This window comes from Cibotium barometz, chromosome 43 (assembly GCF_041138505.1).
Source record: "Cibotium barometz isolate CiBa-2024 chromosome 43, ASM4113850v1, whole genome shotgun sequence".
NCBI lineage: Eukaryota > Viridiplantae > Streptophyta > Polypodiopsida > Cyatheales > Cibotiaceae > Cibotium > Cibotium barometz.
In genome coordinates, this window is record NC_141088.1 from 2,660,041 (window position 1) to 2,680,621 (window position 20,581).

Here is a 20,581-nt window from a genome sequence, read left to right on the forward strand (position 1 = left end):
TCTTTCAAACCTTCTAGAGAAGGCCTCTTAGAAAATAGCGTTGCAAAACAAAGCCACTATTTTGAAAATTTCTCTAAATTTTACACAAACATATATATTTTGAAGGTCAACCTCGTTTATGGCCTTCAAATTGAAGGTTAGGATAGGCCTTCAAATTGAAGCCCTGCCCTGTAGGTGAGCAAAGGTGGTGTTGTCCGGATGCAGTAAGTGAAGACAATCATCATAGTCCCCACACAAATAGTTGCAAGAAAGAGACAATTGCGAACCGTACAGCACAAAACAGTAATTTTGATCAACACCCAACAGCCACCTCTTCATACATATATTAAAAAAGTAAAATATAAAGATCATCTACAACTATGCTATCTTTGCAAAATCAGTGGCAAAATACTGAAAGTCATAACCTCTACACAGCCATGCCATGGCTACAAGGACGTTGACTTTGAGAAGGCGAGGCGAATGGTGGAACCTTGGAAGAGGCTTGCATGCTTACACACAAGTGCTTCTGTGGCTTGCTCTTCAGTCTCAAAGTGGATCAAGGCCTGCTTTTTACCATTCGCCTCAAACAGCTTTGATTCGAGTATATTACCATGGGGAGTAAGATATGCCGTTATCTTCGCTTCTGTGGTATCAGTTGGAAGGCTTGAAACGTGTATCATTTTGGTTGGGGCACAGCAGTAACGGTAATTCTTTGCAATGTTTCGGTTGAAGCGGTTCAAGTTTGACGAGGAGAAATCATGGGTGTCAGCTGATGGGTTGATCTGAGGATGCTTCGAGTAGTTCACTTCCATTCGTTTCCCAAACAGCATGGCACCCTGTACAGGTCATCTGCCCACTGGTTATAAATCTGCAAGATATATCTCTAAACCATACCACAGGTTACTGTGACCAGAGATAAACATACACTGACCTTCAGGTAATTTACGGCAAGCTCTGCCTGAAGGCCATCACCCATCTGAACAAGAGCGTGATCGGGCTTGTTGTGCAGAAACTTCACGCGTAAAATGTTGCCATAATTAGAGAAAAGGTTGAATAGTTTGTCCGCATCTACTTGCTGCAACATTGCAAACGGTCAGTGACATTTGTTTACAGAAAGCAGATTATCCCACCAAAGCAGCAATTCCCGCACACCTCTGCGTTTATGTTGGTGGCGAGAAGTGTGGTTCTTTCATTAGTGCCCGTAATGCCCGGCGGGAGCGCCCCCCCAAAAGCAGCTGCCGTTGAACCACCACCACCCATAGGCATCTGATCAGATGACATTTAAGGACTTATGTGACAGTCATAATCCACCCTGATTATTGGTTTTAGCCATATAGCGACACCATGTCAAGGCTGCATACATCTCAAATATGGAACCCAAAAAGACGACTTGCCTGGTAAGAATTCAATCCTAGAGAAGGAGGACCAACCTGCTGATAGGCCACTGAGGCAACCACATAGACCATACATTGAATAGATAGACATTAGATAGCAATCCATAAAACTACAGAACACGCTGCACCAAATCAGGAAAGAGCATACCTGATCTGGAACCTCCTGACGGCATGCCATATATATTCCCATTTTCTCCAAACAAAGACTACCACAACATTACAACTGGGTCGCTAAGAGTACAGCACGACAAACTTAAATAAATAGCATAATTCACAGTTCTGTGTATGGGAAATCTACCATCAAGTTCCCCTGGCCACCGGGAAGGTCAGCTGGTAACCCTGGGTTTGTGTAGTCCCTGCAGATTGGGGCCACCTGGGTTATGCCAGTGTCTGGCAAGCATCCACATGGACAATTTATGCAACAATTCATACCTTGTGCGATCATTGTTGAGATTTACTTGCAGCTCAGACAGGCTGGAAAAGAAAAATCCACAGATTAGTATGATCCAAAAATTTCATATGTATGCTGAAAAAAAACCCAAAAGGTTGATCTTACTTTGAGAATTGGATATCTAGAGTACAGCAGCCATCATAGATGTTCCGTCCCTGCAAAAAGACAGGCAGTTGTAAAAAGACTTTGTTCAATTAAGTGCTTCCCAACGGCTTACAGATGATTGAGATGTACCTGTAAGGTGTTTCTTGCTTGCAAAGCACTGTGCTGAGAAGAGAACTGCAACAGAGCTTGAAGACCTGCAAGAACAAAGGGTAACCTTGATACATATACAAAAATGTAACCAAAGGTAGCGTTTGCTTGAATTGGAGCTAGAATCCACAGGACTTTCATTACCTGTGAAAGCTCTCCAAAGAGAGAGAAAGAGAGAGAGAGAGAGAGAGAGAGAGAGAGAGAGATACACAGAGGCAGAGAGACCATTGCAATAAAAGAAAAAAGATGCAAAGAAGTGCTTTGAATGACGTGTATTGGTAAGGGAAGTTAGTGATAGACAAGAAACTGTGTTTCCTACAGAGTACATAAAGAAAATCTACACAGAAGACAAAGAAGAAGGAGAAGCTAACCAGCAGACTTCTGGAAGGTGACGATCTTCTCGACAAGGCCGTAAGGAGAAAACACTTGATGCAGCACATCCACTGTAATAGGATACAGTGGGTTGTGGATGGTAATTAGAAGGATTCGATTGGGCTGCGAATCCTGAGACCGCCCAGAAGCAAACATGCAAATGGCAGCCGGTGCCCACACATACCCAAAGAAAGAGAGGAGAGAAGTAAGAGAAAAGCTGGGAAGCACAAAAAGTAGAAAGATATGGGGGAGAAGCAAAGAAGGAATGCAATGAGTTGGAAGAGAGAAGTTACCTGCTCCTGTTGCTTCCGGGGCTGCGCCGACATGTCAGAAGTGATGAGCTCTTGGTGAGAAGAAAACTGGATGTAGACATTCCTTCCCCTGATTGTTTCCAAATGGTTTCAACCCATTAGCAGCATGCTACAAAGACAAGATGGTAAAGCCATAGCAATCAATGCAGATTGATGTACCTGATACTGGGTTGCACATCTTTGAAATAGTGCATGGCATTAATGGCAGATGCAAGGTCTTGCATTTGCAAGAGAGCCTGTCAAAGAAAGATAAATAAGAATCAAACTGTTTTGGCATCTAGCCACCCCTCCTGGACAAAAGAGTGCCCATTGCCCTGTGCTGAATGCAATCTTGTTTGTTGAAGCTTCGGAAGACACGACCCTACCTGATTCTTTGTCCGAACCATGACAAGGTTTGTGACCTTTCCAAAGGGCCTGACAAGCTGTGTTAAGTCCTCCTGAAAAAATGACAATTGAAACAGATCATATATGGCAAAGAATCCAACCGGGAGCTCTAATCTCAGCTAAATCTCAAGCTAATCTCAGCTTAAGCTAGGTCTCATGTCGATAAACAGCTTTCCTGCAGCTAATCCCACATCCAATCCAGGGCTAAGTTCTAACAGTACAACAGACAAGCCTTCAACTTAGGCTACACAGAAAGCAAAGGCCTCAAAGACGTGAGATAGCAATGCGAATGAATACCCAAACCAGGGCTTTCAGAGTCCAGCTTGAGCTGAAGCTCGAAATACACTAGCCGAAGCTGTACCCCTGAACCCCGGGGCCTTAGGCTAGGTCCAATGATAAACAATAGTACCGACTTGGGGTTTTAATTGAAATACCTCTGAGATCTCGGCGCCAACATTTCGCAGGTGCAGGACTCTGGAAGGCTCCGTCATGATGTCGCTATGCAACTGCAAGAACTAGCGAGCAGATTCAATTGAAAAGACAAAATTCAAAGAAAAAAAGAAAGCCTCAGATGTTGCCTTTGCTCACGAAACCCTGGAAGAGAGGGCCTAGCAGACAGAGGAAACCCTAGAAGCCAAAGGAAACCCTTGCAGGAGGAAGAATCCCTGGCAGAAAGAAAGTAACCCTAGCAGACAAAGAGAAACAAAAAGCCATAGCCATGCCTTCGAAAGATACAGGAGGTCGAAAAAGAAAGACGCTAAGCCTAACCTTTTGCACAGTTGAACGAGTATCTCCTGCAATTGGAAGCAAACTCGAATCTTGAGAGAGATGGAGAGAGAGAGAGAGAGAGAGTGAGAGAGAGGAATACGAGTTACAACGAACTGTAGATTATATTTAGGGCAAATCCAAATGGCCAGATATGTGTGATAATATTTGCTCTAGGTCACATTTTCAACGTCTCTACCAATTAAAAACTCCATAAAGCTTTTCACAAGGGTTTTTTTTTTGGGGGTAAATGTCACATGGAACCCCTAAGAGCTCACTTCATGAAGTTGAACAAAAAAAGAGGAGGGAGAAGTTTGCAAGAGAAGACTAATGTTCGTTCTCATAATAAGGGGTGAATGAGAATGTAGCCAATGTACAATGCATTCTACTTTAATAGTTTTGTCTCGCACCGGAATTTTGTGTGGGGGGGGCGGAGTGGGGGGTGTTGGGGATCGAGTCATCAATTGCCTAAAGAGAAAGCTTATTTAGCTCGTGTGTGAAGTCCCCATTTATGAATTCAGCCCTAAGGGCACTTAAGATCAATGTGTCGCATATCACCACCGAGACTTTGTAACACGCACCATTCGACATAGAGCAAATGCATTCACATAGGGTGGTTGATGAGTTGATGTGGCATGCCAACTAAAGAACGCCTTTTGTGAAAGCCCATTCCGCTAACAGTTCTTATATTAACATAATTGTGAGATTTTGGCCACAATGTGCATGATTATAGAAACCTCACTCTAATAATGGGCACCATTTAGCAACTATGTGGCTTCTCATGCGCCCACTAAATATTTGGCAAGGATCATCAATTTCAACCATTAGGTTTTATGAACAAATGAGGAGCAATTGTTTAACATTTGACAATTATTAAAAAACAATTGGTGCTTATTGAAGGACTAATGTGATCCAATTTGGTGAGGTAACCCTAACAAACCACCAAGTATTTGGGTAGCAAGTTAATTAGTGGTATTTGCTACATTATTGAGATTAGCTGACATAGAATTTGATCAAGCCGTTTGGTGAGTGTTTGGAGGACATCTTAAGCTACACTGATACAAACTTTTGTGACTGTTAAAGCTAAATGTTAGGAGTTGTTTAACTTTATCCAAAACAAGGAAGACTTCCCCATTGAGTCTTTATTGAAAGTTCACTTTGTAAAACCTTTTACAAGCCTTTGTAGTCTACCAATGTCAGATTGTGGCTATAAATTTTGATGGCATTCTTGTATGTCATGCCAAAGAACATGAATTTCTCTTGTAAGGTGGAGTTGAAGCACATGTAGAAGGCTATACTATTACATGTTAACTCATTTCAAGCTTTGTGGAAGAAGATACTACATCTTCATGTTTCCATTAGTTTCAGCTCTCGAGAACTACTACTCTATGTGCATTCAAGTCTTTGTGGGGTTTTTCAAGGCCTTGAGGAAATATTATGCGCTAAATTTCTTAAATAATGCTTCTATGTAATCCACTCAACCTCTCCACCACATTGCTCCCAAGCTTCAAAGAACCCATAACTTGGACATGCCTTAAAAATGATTGCATAAATTTTTAATACATTCAACTATTCCATGTCTTAAGATGACAATTTGGATACATTTAGCTATTCCATTTGGCCATTTTTGTTAAGGATCACCATTGTTCTTATCACAAATACTCGAAAGGGCAAGTCAAATAAGCACTTCAACATCTAGTGTGAAGGCTTCTCTTCTTGTTATAGAGGAACGAATAAAAGAGATGTGCAAGGTCTTTCTATCAATGTTCTCTTAGTTCAAAGGAATCTCAATGCTCTCCCTCGGGAAACTTGACATGTGAAATCTTATTCTATCAATGTTCTCTTAGTTCAAAGGAATCTCAATGCTCTCCCTCGGGAAACTTGACATGTGAAATCTTATTCTAGATGTCAAGTTTGTCAAAAACTAAAAGGATACATCATGGGATACACTTGAGAAGACATTCTGAGCAAGGGAGGAGACTTGGATTAACTTGAAAAGATATTCCAAGCAAGGAATGAGCCTTTACTCCAAGTAAGGAATGAGCCTTAACTTTGATCAAGGAATGAGCCTTTATTCTAAGTAAGGGATAAGACTCGAATTAATTTGAGAAGGCATTCCAAGAAAAGAATGAGCATTTATTCTGAGCAAGGGATGAAACTCGGATTATGTTACATAATGTCCACCCTTTGGCTAAATGGGGATATACGTGACACTAGTGTGCCATGCTAGTGAATTGTTATCGTGGGTGACCTCTCATTAAATACTAGTTACCTAGTATTATTGGTGTATCGCTTGAGACCATGCTTGATGGGTGTATGTTATCGAAGTGTAACAAGTAGTGCCATGCTTGACAACTATGCGTTTTGCCGACGTGAAACAAGGGGACTACTACACGGTCTAAGTGTAACAAGTGGTTTATGCAAATGACATGCCACTCTAGATGATGTGTATAGTGATATGTTCATTGAAGTGTAACAAGTGGTAAGACACACCATGCACTATAACAGAATGAGGGTCTAGCAGCGAAAACAACAGTGTTTTCAACTAGAAGGGTAGGTAGATGTCGGACCATTTTCGCTACTAGAAACAATGCTATTTTCATTGCAATGGGTTCGCTGCTCAATCAGCAGAAAGCGAAATGTCGCTGTCCCGCAGCAAAAGCTTTGCACAGCAAAAAAAGAGATGGGGCAGATTGGGGAGTTTGCACATGACTCCCTAGTCTGCCCCAACTCTTTTTTTTTAAAATTAAAATAGAGTCACAGTTTCAGATTTATAACGTAAACACAAATATAAGAAACACATACATTGTGGAGAATGCAATTGAGCCCAAAAAGTTATTATATTTCAAAAAGTGTTGGGCCTTTGGCCATATATACATAAAGTTTTTAAAACAAAGAGGTATCTAACTAGAATCCTCATCAAATTCTGAGTGATCATCATCATCGTCTTCCTCGTCCTCTTCACTTGCTTCACGCTGATAATTAGGATCCTCCTCTTCATCTTCCCCTTCATCCTACATACATGCCATCAAGCGCAAGGTAAGCAAGAGCATTAAAATACAATTAGACGTAGAAAAGAGAATGGTTTAGGCTCACTTACCTCATCTGCTTGAGTCCCCAAAACGGACTCATCCGAGCATACGCCTCGCGCGTACACATCCACGCCCACAATTGCAACGGGGGGCTCTATACTCATAGTCATACTCCTCCTTTGTTGGGTCACGCCTAACAACCTCCCTCTATAAAAAATAATTAATAAAATATACAATTATTTAAAGAAAACAATATATTACAAAACAAAATGAAAGAAAAGAAATGATTACTTACGAAATGAGCAAGAAAGATGGATTTCCCTTCGGAGCCAAAGTGTGAAGCCCCTCGTTTCCATAGTCAGGAAGCACTCGCCCCGCCGCTTATCGTTGAAAAGCACCTGGGTGCTTTCTCATGAAGTTGCATGTGTACCTCCACTCCTCGGCCGTGCAAACGCTAGGCTTCTCCAAGTTATTCTTTGCTGCTCTCTTAATATTTGCTCTCATATTAAAGAGCAAAAGCTTGATCCGCCTCTTCATCCACTCCCCGAAGAAGCAAAGACCCGCATGTGGTACAGGGAACTCCGACTTAAGCACATCGATAACGTATTGCTTAGAAAGTTCATCTTGTGCTTTCCACTTTTTGAAGGAGTTCACGAACTCCAGGTTTGCAACAAGTACATGCATACGGTTCATGACTTGCTTTCCTCATGCATCCATCACGAGGGTACCATCCACATCCACGTTGTATGGTAGGGTGCATGGATCGAATGGTGGAATGGGTCTCCTGGGGGCTGGCTCATAATGTGTAAATGAAGAGTCCCCCTATTGGGGAGACGCATTGGGAGACCTAGTGCTACTTTTGCCAAAACAAAAGCAGCATGCTCCCCCCCCGCTAGCACGTCTACTACCCCCCCAGACTCCCTACTATGTCGTCATCGTGGTGGTGAAGATGAATGTGAGGGAGCGGTAGAGGAAGGTAGTGTAGGCTCATCATCACAACCATATCGTGATGGGCCTACACCACTCGGCCCCGTGCCTATCAAAGGTGTGGTTTGCTCGGACGAAGCAAGTGGGGTAGATTGCCCCCATGACGTCGACTAGCCAAGTGGGATAGTCTGTCCCCATGGCGTCGACTTGCCCGATTGTAAGCCCGCTTACATATAAGATTAAATTATAAGACTTATAGAATACATAAAAGATTCTTTGTGTATGTGAAAAGGTTTGATGGAACCATACCTGTGTTTGAGTCAACTGAGACCAAGCTTGTTGCCCATATCGTTCATTTATAATAGATAGCAGATTTGCCACATCAGGGTCTTGGTGACGGGTCGATCGACATTGCTGCTACATACATGCATGAGGAAACAAAACAAGATTGCTCTAACAAAAGCCATACTTAAAGCTTAGACAAAGAATACAACATGTGATATTAGAACATTATTAAGACCTCCTACAATACTGCTTAGACAAGCAGGGTTGACAGTGCCCCTTTCGGATGATATGAAAGAAAGTAACAGGGGTGGGTTAGTCCCTCACCAAGGGAGTGGCTCATGAAGGAGTCACCACTTAGCATCTCACGGGAGAAGCTCACCATTGATTCTTGGAATAGATAACATTATCATGAATGAGCCATAATCCCATTTACATTGGTATTTATACTCCACCCAAGAGTTCACACCTACTTACTAGTTGTCCATGGCCTTGGGCCCATAATGCTTTCTTACAAACCATCCCTTCCCCAATGGTTTCGTCCTCGAAACCTCAAATGAATACCCCAAATTCGGAGAAGAATGTTCCATGTGGCTGAATTTACACCAACCCATATTGCTCTATCAATGCTTCATATCCCTCCAATGCTGAAATAGGTTGCCATGAAGCTTCTTCCTTAGGTAAACCCTTCCATTGAACAAGATACTCCACCAAGGTACGAGTGCGAAGTACCTTTTTCCTTGTACCCAAGATAGCTTCTGGAATGTATTCAATCATTCCCTCTTCATTCATTGGAGGTAACTCATCAACCATTTGATCGATCATACCCACATATCCTTTCAAGTGAGAGACATGAAACACATCATGAATCTTTGTTGTAGATGGAAGTAAGAGTTGATATGCAACCTCCCCAACTCTTCGTATCACTTGATAAGGACCATAATAGCGATGAGCTAGTTTGGTGTTTGTGCTTCCCTTCAAAGACGCATATCTTGACTTTGGTATTCTCAAAAGAACCCAATCTCCCAGTTTGAATTCCAATGGTCTTCGATGAACATTGGCATATTGTCTCATTTTCTCTTGTGCAACCTTCAAATTACTTTTGCATTGTTGCAACAAAGCTTGCATCCTTTCAGCTTCCTCCTTGGCATTATGGTTAGAAGTCTCATATGTACCCACCAACATAGGCAAATTGACCTTGTAACCATATAAAGCCTCAAAGGGTGACATGCCAATGCTCACATGATATGTTGAGTTGTAAGCAAACTCAGCCAAAGGTAACCAATCATCCCATGTGCTTTGAGTATCATGACAATAGTGGCGTAGATATGTTTCCACCCATTTGTTTACTCTTTCTGTTTGACCATCGGTTTCGGGATGATAGGCGGTGCTTGGAGTAAGCTTGGTTCCTATATATTCAAACAATGTTCTCCAAAAAGTGCTCATGAATTTGACATCGCGATCACTCACAATTTGTGACGGCATACCATGCAACTTGAAAACCCCATCAACAAATTGCTTGGCAACATTTTGGGCTGAATATGTGACCTTGGAAGGAATGAAATGGGCCACTTTGGTCAATCTATCCACCACAACATACAAGCTGTCCCACCCTTTCTTTGTGCGCGGAAGGTTAGTAATGAAATCCATTGATATATGACTCCATTTGCCTTCGGGAATGGGCAATGGCTGAAGCAAACCTCCCGGTTTATGTGTAGGATCCTTGTTCAATTGACATGACCGGCACCCACTTACATAAGCATGAATGCTCTTCCACATCCCCTTCCAAAAGAAACTTTTCCTTATTGCATCAAAGGTTTTGTAGACACCCAAATGACCAGCCAAAGGAGTACAATGCATCTCTTCCATGATCTTCTTGATAAATGATGAAGTAGGAACCAAGTAGACTTTTCCTTTGTAGTAGAGGAGACCATTTTTCAGCTCATAATGGGGTAACTCTTCACATACACCTTGCTGTAATTTCTGCACTATTTGTGAGGTTTCTTCATCAAACAAGTACTCTTCTTGTATCTCCATGATCCAATCTTTATGCACCTCAGAAATAGCATACAATGAGCAGGCCCACATATGAGACAAGGAATCGACAACCACATTTTCTTTGCCCTTTGTGTATGTGATTTCAAAATCATAGTTTTGTAGTGTTGCTACCCACCTTCTTTGCTTAGGAGACAAATTGGGTTGTGTGAGGAAATACTTCAGCACCCTATGATCACTTCTCACATAAAAATGACTCCCATATAAGTAATGGTGCCATTTCTTGATAGCATGGAGTATAGCAATCATCTCTTGCTCATACACATGGAGTTCTCTTTCTTTGTCATTCAGCTTTCTACTTTCATAAGCAATGACTCCATGGTCTTGGTAAAGTACCGCACCAATCCCTCTTCCACTTGCATCCGCCCTTATTGTGAAAGGTTTGGTGAAGTCTGGACATACCAAAATAGGTGCTGATGTGAGCATCTTCTTCATATCTTCAAAGCTTTTGTTGGCAATGGCATCCCAAAAGAAGGTTTCCTTCTTCAATTTATCCGTCATTGGGACTGCAATTTCTGCATAGTGGGCAATAAAGCGCCTATAGAATGAAGATAACCCCAAAAATCCCCTCAATTGAGTAGTGTTTGAAGGAACCGGCCAATTCCTAATACATTCCACTTTCTTTGGATCCACACAAATGCCATCCTTGCTCACAATGTGACCCAAATATTCCACCTCATGTGCCATGAAGGTACATTTTGTCTCCTTAACATACAACTTCTTTTGCCTCAAGACCTCCAAAACCTCTTTCACGTGCTTCAAATGCACTTCCTCATCTTTGCTATAGATAAGTATGTCGTCGAAAAAGACCAATACAAACTTGTAGAGGAAAGGTTGAAGCACTTTGTTCATCAATGCTTTAAAAGTTGCCGGTGCATTGCATAATCCAAACGGCATAACCATGAATTGGTAAAGACCCCTTTCTGTACGAAATGCTGTTTTGAACTCATCACCACTTTTCATCCTTATTTGATGGTATCCGGAACGCAAATCAATCTTTGAAAAGCATGTGGCACCCTTCAACTCATCCAAAAGATCATCCATCCTTGGTATTGGAAATCGATTTTTGATGGTGATCTTATTCAAATCACGGTAATCAATGCACATGCGAAAAGTACCATCCTTTTTCTTCACAAGTAGCACCGGAGAAGCAAAAGGAGATTGACTTGGTTCAACCCATCCCATGTCAATGAGTTCTTTGACTTGCTTTGCCACCTCTTCCTTTTCAACCTTTGACAAACGATAGGGAGGCTTGTTGATTGGTTTGGCATTTGGTTCCAAATCAATAGCATGATCAACACTCCTCTTTGGCGGCATTGATTTTGGCATGGTAAACACATCTTCATAATCCTTGAGTAGCTTAACCATGTCCACATTTTCGATGCAATCCTTTTTGCTATTATCTTCCTCTTTGCAAAGCTGTAGTACATAAACATAGCCCTCTTTCTTGAACTCTTTCTTCATTTGAGTAGCATTGATCATGAAGAGCTTGGACCCTTGCATTCCATTCAATGTAATAACCCTTCCATGATGCACAAAACTCATGAAACTTTTCTGTAAGTTCATGGTAAAAGAGTTCAAAGTGGACAGCCAATCACATCCAAGTACTATGTCAATTGGTCCCAACTCAATCACCAAAAGATCAACTTTGCAAGAGTAGTTCTTGGACAACTCCAATTCTGTACTTTGACACTTCATATTGCAACTCATTGAATCACCATTGGCCACTTGCACCATGTGCTTGTTTGGTAAAGAAGTTGGTTGCATTTTGAGAGTGTTCAAAGACCTTTTATTGACAAAACTATGCGTGCTTCCAGTATCAATGAGTGCATATGCTATTCTCCCATTCACCTTGATCTTCAATCTCAATGTGTTGGCACCCTTACTTCCCGCATAAGCATCATGAGAGATTGTACACAAGGTAGTATGTGCACTATTGTCTTCATCCCACACGCATAGAGGCATCCCATCATCCATTTTGTCATGAGCAAACTTTAGTTTCCCACCCGGATCAAAAGGAAACTCGGGATTTTCTTCATCAAAACCATCATCATGAGAACCTCCACCCTCATGAGGATCTCCCCATCCTAAGGCATCATTGCATTCAAGGAATTCCTCCTCCTCATGATTAGCATTGTCCTCAGTGATAATGTAGCTTATGGACATATCCTTGGATTTGCATACTTTGAAGTGATCCTTGTTCCATTTTTCTCCACATTTGAAACATAGACCTTTGAGCCTCATTTCATGCAAACGGTCCTCCTTGATAACCTTGCTTTTTGAACCCCCATTTGCTGGCTTGGACTCATTGTATGTAGCTTTGTTGGACATAAATGGTGGTTTAAATGGAAGTCTATTAGACCCTCTACCATACACGGTAGGAAATCTTGGAAGGTTAGGTCTTGTGTTTGCATGAGAACCCATTTCAGTCCTTGTGATCACTTCCCCTTTGATATTCCCTTTGCTAGCCCACTTTGTCAAGTACTTTTCTTCATGAATTTCTGCAAGCATCATTGCCTTCTTCAAAGTGGCGGGTTCATGAGACTTGACATCACCACCAATAAGAGCTTTCAAGCCCCTTATATACTTAACAACAAGATAATGCTCATCAAAGTCGTCCAAGTATAATAGAAGCTTTAGAAACTTATGAGAATATTCCTTCACGGTAGTGATTTGCTCTAGCTTGTCCCATTCCACAATGTGATTGTCCCTTTGCATGCGAGAAGTAAACTCTTCTGCCATGTCATTCTTGAATTCTTCCCAAGTAGTGATGACATAACCATGAGATTGCTTCCTCCTCCACCAAGTGTGAGCAAAACCTTCAAGATGAAGTGAGGCAAAGTAGACTTTGGCAATCTCGCTCCTTGGGCTGATTTCGAAGTAGAGATCCATCTTGTTTGCCCACTCTTCAAAGTCTTCGATAGAATTTGATTCTCCTTTGAACTTATTAAATATGATTTTGTCCTTCACAGCATTGTTAAAATCACCATGCATGCTTGAACCCCTCTGCCGTGCTCTTGGATCATCAAATCCTCTTCCTTCACCCAAGTGTCTATGCATTTGCTCATCTTCCAATTGCCAATCACCTGCATCTTTAAATCCCTTCTGTTCATACCCTCTTCTTGCATCTTGCATAAAGGATGAAGTTCTTGGAATACTGGCATTGGATCTCTCATAAGAAGCATCACCCATAGGTCTCTTGCCCTTGTTCATGTAAGAAGAATGTGGCATCATTTGAGGTGGCATCATTTGTCTTACTTTGTTCTCTTCTGGCATAGAAGGCTTTCCATCATGTTTGGCATCATAATGTACACCATCCATTGCATTCATATCGGCTTCTTGGTTGAGCTTGAGAGGAGCCAATGCACTAATGGCTTTCTCCAAGTCTTTTAACCCTCTTTGCATCACGTCATCCAGGTAGTGGTGTCGCTTGTCGAACCGTTCCATGAGGTGTTCACCAAATTGTTGTTGCCGATTTGTTTGGTTATTTTCAATCCTTTGAAACATACTCTCCATAGCCATTAACATCATGTCCACTGTTAGCGGAGTAGTTCCCAAAGATTGAGGCATTTCCATTGGCTGAGATTCATCTGGAGATGGTGCTTTTATGGTTGAACTTTCTTCATTCCTCGTTGATGAACTCGTTGCCATCATTGCTTCCGGTTGTCTTTGATCATTTTCATTCCGGGCTCCCTTGTTTTGACCTCCTCTAGTCATTTCCATGCGCTTAATTGATCCCCCTTTGCAAAGACCACTTACTTGATTTTTTTTTTTCTCTATTCAAACGGTATCCGATTTGGGTGATCTTTATATCAACGCGAAGCTCTCGATGAGACGAATAAGAATCCCCAAAAACAGATCTGAAAAAGTCAACAGCCTTTGACCAGTCAACTATACCGGCTGAAAGTCAACTCTTGATGTTAACCGCTCAATTCTTATCCGATTTGGGTGATCTTTATATCGATGCGAAGCTCTTGACGAGATGAGTAAGGATCCCCAAAAATAGATTTGAAAAAGTCAACAGCCTTTGACCAGTCAACTATTCTAGCTGAAAGTCAACTCTTGACTTTGACCGCTCAATACTACTCCGATTTGAGTGATCTTTAGCTTGTTTGAAAGAGGTTTTCGGGTAGATTGAAGGGCTTTCAGGACAGATTTGAAAAGCTTTTGAAAAACCCTAGAAATTCAAGGATTTGTCCTGGCTGCAAGTAGGCAAATTTTGCAAAAATTTTACCATAGTCTCCCCTCTTTTTGCACCAAATCTCAATCAAATCAAAGCATCTCAATCAAGTATTAAAATCCTTATGCATTTGACCACTGTAAGCAAATCAATCCTCAATCATTTTTCCATCTGAGCATGTGACCTTATGGCATCAATTTTGTCCTTTTGCATAAGAAGTCGATGTAGAGGATTTGCTTGTTTGCTCAAGTCGAATGAAGTGGTCGATGAAGTGCGTCGATGCTTGCCGATCTCCCGGCCAAGCACTTCTCACCCCTTCACCAAGTTTACATTCAAGGTGAAGGTTGAGGCCATTTCTTTACCACCAAGTACCTAATCCTCTTCCTTACCGCGTTACCCGGCACTAACGGCAAGGAAGATTCAAGACATTCTCCCCTTGGCCTCTCCTCCAAATGCCAAGGTACCCTTACTTCATTCTAGATTCTAGGAATAAAGTGGGGTACAATCGTGAGTGGAATGTGGTTACAAGCTCAAATGAATGAGTAGAGTTGACTTACAATTGATTTATAGCATGACTCATGCTCATTCATATCATAATACATGGTTCATAGTGCTTCCTTCATCACATCCACTCATGGCAATGTCAATACATTTCCACATACATCAACAACATCCAAGTGTTATGAAGCGGTGTACTCGGGTCGCGTTCTGGGCGCGAGTTCCCGCTCGGGACTAGAAAATCCAGTACAAAAGTGAAAACAGAGAGCACTTGCTGAATCCTGCACCTCAAGACCTATAGCTCGTCTCGAAGAGGACGACGAGCCGGTCGTTTTGAGTACTAGAACTCTAAAAACGGAGTTCGTATGAGAGAGTTATGACCAAAAACGTGCAACCGGCAATGGAAAACGGTGTCACCAAAAAGCAGGCTTCCAACCCAAAACATTTTATTCAATCCCCCAAATGTGCCCAAAGCTATGCTCACTTATGCCAATATGCAAGGCATAGCATTGAATGGCTATGTGTAGCATTCAAGCATTCATAATGCATAAAGAGCAGCATGAATGGCCATGATTAAAGTCCAATTTTTGAAAATGGGAGTTTTATGTGTAATAAAATCCTAATTCACTCCATAGCTTGAAAGAATGCTTCAAAATTGTAAGGAAGTGATGGAGCAACTCACCAATGTCACCCGGGAAGCCTTAATGCTTGAATTTGTTGAAGGAGATGAAGATTAGGGTCACTTTGGTGAAAAACGTGGGCAGCTTTGGTAGTGATTTTCAGCCACATTGGGAGCCCCATTGCTCATGGAAAATAGGTGAAATACTTCATAAAACATTGCTAGATACATGAGAGACTCAATGCCCTTTGCTCATGTTGAGATTCCATGGCTAGGGTTTGCAAGAAAGCTCCCAAACAAAAAACGTTTTTGATTAACAACTGCTAATCAAGATTAGAAATTTTCCCCAATTTGGTCCACTCATTCCAAAAAAAAATAGGTCCATGTGCTCAGATTTGAACCACAAACTCTACCTTAGCCATATCCCCTTCCCCCATGAATCAAATGAAGCAGAAATTTCACGAAATGAGAAGAAGAAAAGAAAAATTAAAAATCATGGATCAAAAGCCATGCTCTGATACCAATGAAAGAAAGTAACAGGGGTGGGTTAGTCCCTCACCAAGGGAGTGGCTCATGAAGGAGTCACCACTTAGCATCTCACGGGAGAAGCTCACCATTGATTCTTGGAATAGATAACATTATCATGAATGAGCCATAATCCCATTTACATTGGTATTTATACTCCACCCAAGAGTTCACACCTACTTACTAGTTGTCCATGGCCTTGGGCCCATAATGCTTTCTTACATGATAGCTTCTGAGGACTTTCCACATGCTTTCCACTATTAAAGCCAAAGGCAACTCCTCTTTTACAAGAGAAGAATAGTGAGAAGATTGAGGGCTCCCCCTCTACTATAACCACCTACTCGTGGATAAACACTTCTAACTTGACATAAGCAGCATTCTAGATGGCATATAACAATGCCCCATATCTCTATGCATAAGTCCATTTCCTAAACCCGGCACCCAAGGGTGCAATAAACATGAGGTTGAATGAATAAGTGGGCTTACCTCAACAATGTCAAGCCAACCAAGAGAAAACAACACAAGCTTAGACAAAAAATACAACATGTGATATTAGGACATTGTTAAGACCTCCTACAATACTTCTTAAACAAGCAGGGTGGATAGTTCCCCTTTCGGATGATAGCTTCTAACGACTTTCCACATGCTCCCCACTATTAAAGCCAACTCCTTCTCTTTTACAAGAGAAGGAGAGTGAGAAGATCGAAGGCTCTCCCTCCACTATAACCACATACTCACGGATAACCACTCCTAACTTAACATAAGCAGAAATCTAAATGGCATATAACAATGCCCTATATCACTATGCATACCCTAAGCATACCCTTATGCATAGCGTCGTATGCATAGACTATGCATAAGGGTATGCATAGGCTATGCATAGTCTATGCATAGGTTATGCATAGCCTATGCATAAGGGTATGCATACCCTTATGCATAGCCTATGCATAGCCTATGCATAGGCTATGCATAGTGTATGCATAGGATATGCATATGGTATGCATACCCTATTCATAGCCTATGCATAGAGGCCATAGGATCTTGACCTAAACCTAATCCCTAGCACCCAAGGATGCAAAAACACAAAGAGAAGAAGCATAAACAAAGAGGGCTTACATCTACTAGCCGAATCCATATGAACCGTTACGTGGCCGAAACCCTCGGTGGTTGTTCGCTTGAATAGACCTACAAAAAAATATCATAATGAATCAAAACATTAATTCATTAGTTCATAAGCATTATGCATAAGTACCATGTATAAGCTATGCATAAGCACTATGCACAGGATATGCATAAGCTATGCATAGGCTATGTGTAAGACTATTGTTAAGGTTATGCATAAAACCTATTGTTTTAAGGCTATGCATAAAGCCCTATTGCATAATGCCTATGCATAGCCTATTGTTAAGGCTATGCATAAAGCCCTATTGCAATAGGCCTATTGCACAAGGCTATGCATAAGCCCTATTGTTAAGGTTATGCATAAAGCCCTATTTTTCATTCACTTATGCATAAGCCCTACTCTTAATGTATAAGTGACTAAAAAAAATAGTTTATGTTAAGCCTAAACCCTAGCTCTATGCATAGAATGCTTAATAGAAAGCTTTGATGGAGAGCTCTTCATCAAAGCTCTCTATTAGAGCTCTATGCATTAGGCTAGGGTTAGGGCAAGGGAGAGGAAAGAGAGGGGAAGGGAGAAAGCAAGAGGGGAAGGGAGAAAAGTTCATATTGAGCCCTCCCCAATCTGCTCACCTTCCTCCTTGTTTTTAGGAGGGAAAGTTTAAATTTTCAAATTATCTTAGTGATTAATATTTGATAAATTCTAGGGTGAGAAAAGGCATGTATACATAGTCTCTTTGTGAGCACTATTTCATTGGCCTTAGCTACAACCATCTAAGTGGACATTGTATTCCTTTGTGATCAACATTTTGTAAAATGCTCTAACACTATAAAGAGCACATTGCATGTCATATTGCATTGCTTAGTGACAAGAAATTGAAGGGTCCAAGTGTGCATGGTGCCAGTTAAATGCCAAGGTTTTTACAAACAAAAACTAAAGCCCAACTTGCACTCGCTAAAGAATCTAAGACAAAGTTCAAAAGCCATACAAATTCACACTATCAGGGGTGGTCACAATTCATGTGCACACACCTTCATTTGTTTGGTGAAGGGATCCTTGAGTAAAAGCATTTCTAGGTGAAAAGCCAAGCTCCATTGTAAAGTCCTAGAGCTATAAAGGACTTCCTTGTTTGTGTAACACTGTGTGTGTGAGTGCCAGGTTGAGTATCATGGCAACCATGGTGGGGAATTTTTTTGACAAAACTGACAAATTTGATGGCTCCAAGTACCACACTTGGTGCATCAAAATGCAAATGTGTCTGATTGAGAAAGACATGGGGGGAGTGGTAAATGGAACTGAGAAAAGACCAAGTGGAGATCCAGATCCTATCTCTAAGTGGACCACTTTAGACTCAAAGGCATTGTCTCTCATTATTTGTGGGCTTGGTGATAGCTAGATTCATCAAGTCAGTTCTGCAAAGACTTCAAAATGAAGCATGGCTTTGGCTCAAGTCTATCTTTAGGCAAACAAATGTAGCTGCTAGATTCTTCTTAAGGAAGAAGCTTTATCGAATGGAAAAGGATGATAAAACTAGTATTGATGCTCATGTAAATGACATCCGTTGTATGATTGATCAACTTAGTGGTGCAAGTGTGACATCCGTTGTATGATTGATCAACTTAGTGGTGCAAGTGTGACTATTGATGTTAAAACCCTAAAGATCTCTCAAGCTAATCAATATGCATAAACATGCATGAACCAGGCACATAATCATCCACCCAACCACCCCCAAGCCCAAGGGTGCACACATAAATACAATGAAGTACCACATACCTTACCTTGGTGTCCCATACCACCAAGAGATATGACTTCACTGTAGTAGCACATAGCTCCAGCATGAAATGACAAGAGAGTAGTTACAATGCTCTACACAAGAGAACATCCCTTGAGAGTGTCCCATGCCCCTATTATATAGGAGGTCCCTTAAGTGACTCTTGAATCTCCATTTCCATGTGTGACCCTTGGTTGCCTAAGAGCAAAGACAACATTTAAAGCCTTGGAATTGGCTTACCAACTGTTTAGAATGTATGGTCTACCTTTTGATATTGTGAGCGATTGGGACTCTAAGTTCACAGCTCATTTTTGGTAGGAAGTTTTTAAGAAATTGGAAACTACTTTGAGTATGAGTTTCTTTAATCACCCGCAGTCTAATGGGCAAACAGAGCATGTGAATCAGATTGTAGAGGATATGCTTAAGTATAGATTTGTATCGGATCCAAAAGGTTTTGGAATGGCCAATTCCACATATGGTCAAGCAGTTAAGATCTTTCTTTGGTTTCATGGTATTTCTTCGAAGTTGACAGTGCCTTTTACCGACCTTCTTAAGGGTAAATATAAGAAGTTGGCAGTGCCTTTTACCAACCTTCTTAAGGGTAAAAATAAGAAGTCTAATTCTCCAATTAAGTGGAATGAGAAGCTGTAGGAAACTTTCGATACTTTGAAATATAAAGTTCAAGATGCTTTGTGTTAGCCTTACCAAATCCTAGTAGGCCTTACATTGTTAAGACTGATGCTAGTGATTTTGCAATAAGCACAGCTTTGTTCTAGGATGGGAAGCCTGTGGCCTTCGAGAGTAAGAAACTCAATGATGCACAGACTAAGTATCCATTTTAGTAGAAAGAGTTGTATGTGATTATTTATGCTTTAAAGACATGGAGACAGTATCTCTATGGGTCTCAATTTATGGTCTTGACAGATTACTAGTCTTTGCAGTTCATTTGTGATCAACCTGACTTGAAAGATAGAAAGGCCAGATGGGCTGAATTGATGCAGGACTTTGATTTCATGATTAAATAAAGGAAAGGTAGCTTGAATCACATTGTTGATGCATTCAGTCGAATTGGTGAAGTTAATGAACTTTGCTTCACAGAAATTACTTCTAACTTGTACGATTCACTCAGGGGAAAATGCAGTACATATATTTTTTTTGGAAAATATTAGAATTTGGCAAAATCAAGGTCCAACTCTGAGAGGTAGATCAAAACCTGGTGAATGAAGAAAAAGCCAACCAATTTTTTATTCAGAATGGTCTTTTATTCTGAAATGATAAGGTTTGCGTATCGGATGTGCCGGAAATTAAACTGAGGATCCTATTTGAGTGCCATGATGCACCATCGACAGGACATCCGGGCATATACTGCACCTTGGCTTTGGTTAGAAGGACTTTTTATTAGCCAAAAATGAAGGATTTTGTTCAGAATTATGCGGTCAAGTGTCATCAGTGTCAGATTAATAAGGCAGAGCACCTTAAATCTGTTGGGTTATTCCATCCTTTGGATATTCCATCTCGAAAGTGGGAAAGTATTTCCATGGATTTCATTACGGGGCTTCCACGTACCAGCACGGGTCACGATGTCATTTGGGTAGTCGTGGATAGATTGACAAAGATGGCTAGGTTTTTACCCACAAAGACAATAGTTAAAGTGTCGGAATTGG

General features: G+C 41.2%; 1 protein-coding gene across 3 annotated transcripts; it reads right to left on the reverse strand.

Annotated features, from left to right (window-relative positions):
* Positions 1 to 286: 286 nt before the first annotated feature.
* On the reverse strand, positions 287 to 4,084 carry LOC147613420 (polypyrimidine tract-binding protein homolog 3-like). 3 transcript variants are annotated; one of them, XM_086781354.1, is made up of 15 exons: positions 3,912 to 4,084; positions 3,578 to 3,649; positions 3,125 to 3,196; positions 2,919 to 2,995; positions 2,742 to 2,829; positions 2,448 to 2,580; positions 2,059 to 2,123; positions 1,930 to 1,979; positions 1,806 to 1,847; positions 1,672 to 1,729; positions 1,522 to 1,579; positions 1,410 to 1,423; positions 1,132 to 1,245; positions 911 to 1,054; positions 287 to 815 (listed from the first exon to the last, which is right to left on the reverse strand). In XM_086781354.1, the coding sequence occupies exons 2-15, from the start codon at positions 3,632 to 3,634 to the stop codon at positions 426 to 428; spliced, it is 1,362 nt and encodes a 453-aa protein (XP_086637480.1). In that variant the 5' UTR covers positions 3,635 to 3,649; positions 3,912 to 4,084; the 3' UTR covers positions 287 to 425. The 3 variants fall into 3 exon arrangements, with proteins under 3 accessions (XP_086637480.1, XP_086637478.1, XP_086637479.1); XM_086781352.1 differs by having other exon boundaries at positions 1,374 to 1,423; XM_086781353.1 differs by lacking the exon at positions 3,912 to 4,084 and adding an exon at positions 3,866 to 3,885 and having other exon boundaries at positions 1,374 to 1,423.
* Between the last annotated feature and the right edge of the window lie 16,497 nt (positions 4,085 to 20,581).

Bases quoted from the DNA above. Each gene is read 5' to 3' on its own strand.
- LOC147613420 (XM_086781352.1), bottom strand. From the start codon at position 3,634: ATGACGGAGCCTTCCAGAGTCCTGCACCTGCGAAATGTTGGCGCCGAG. The intron at 1,730-1,805 runs GTATGAATTGTT...CCCAATCTGCAG, and splicing joins CTCAACAATGATCGCACAAG to GGACTACACAAACCCAGGGT. The intron at 1,424-1,521 runs GTATGCTCTTTC...TGGTTGCCTCAG, and splicing joins GTCAGGAGGTTCCAGATCAG to TGGCCTATCAGCAGGTTGGT.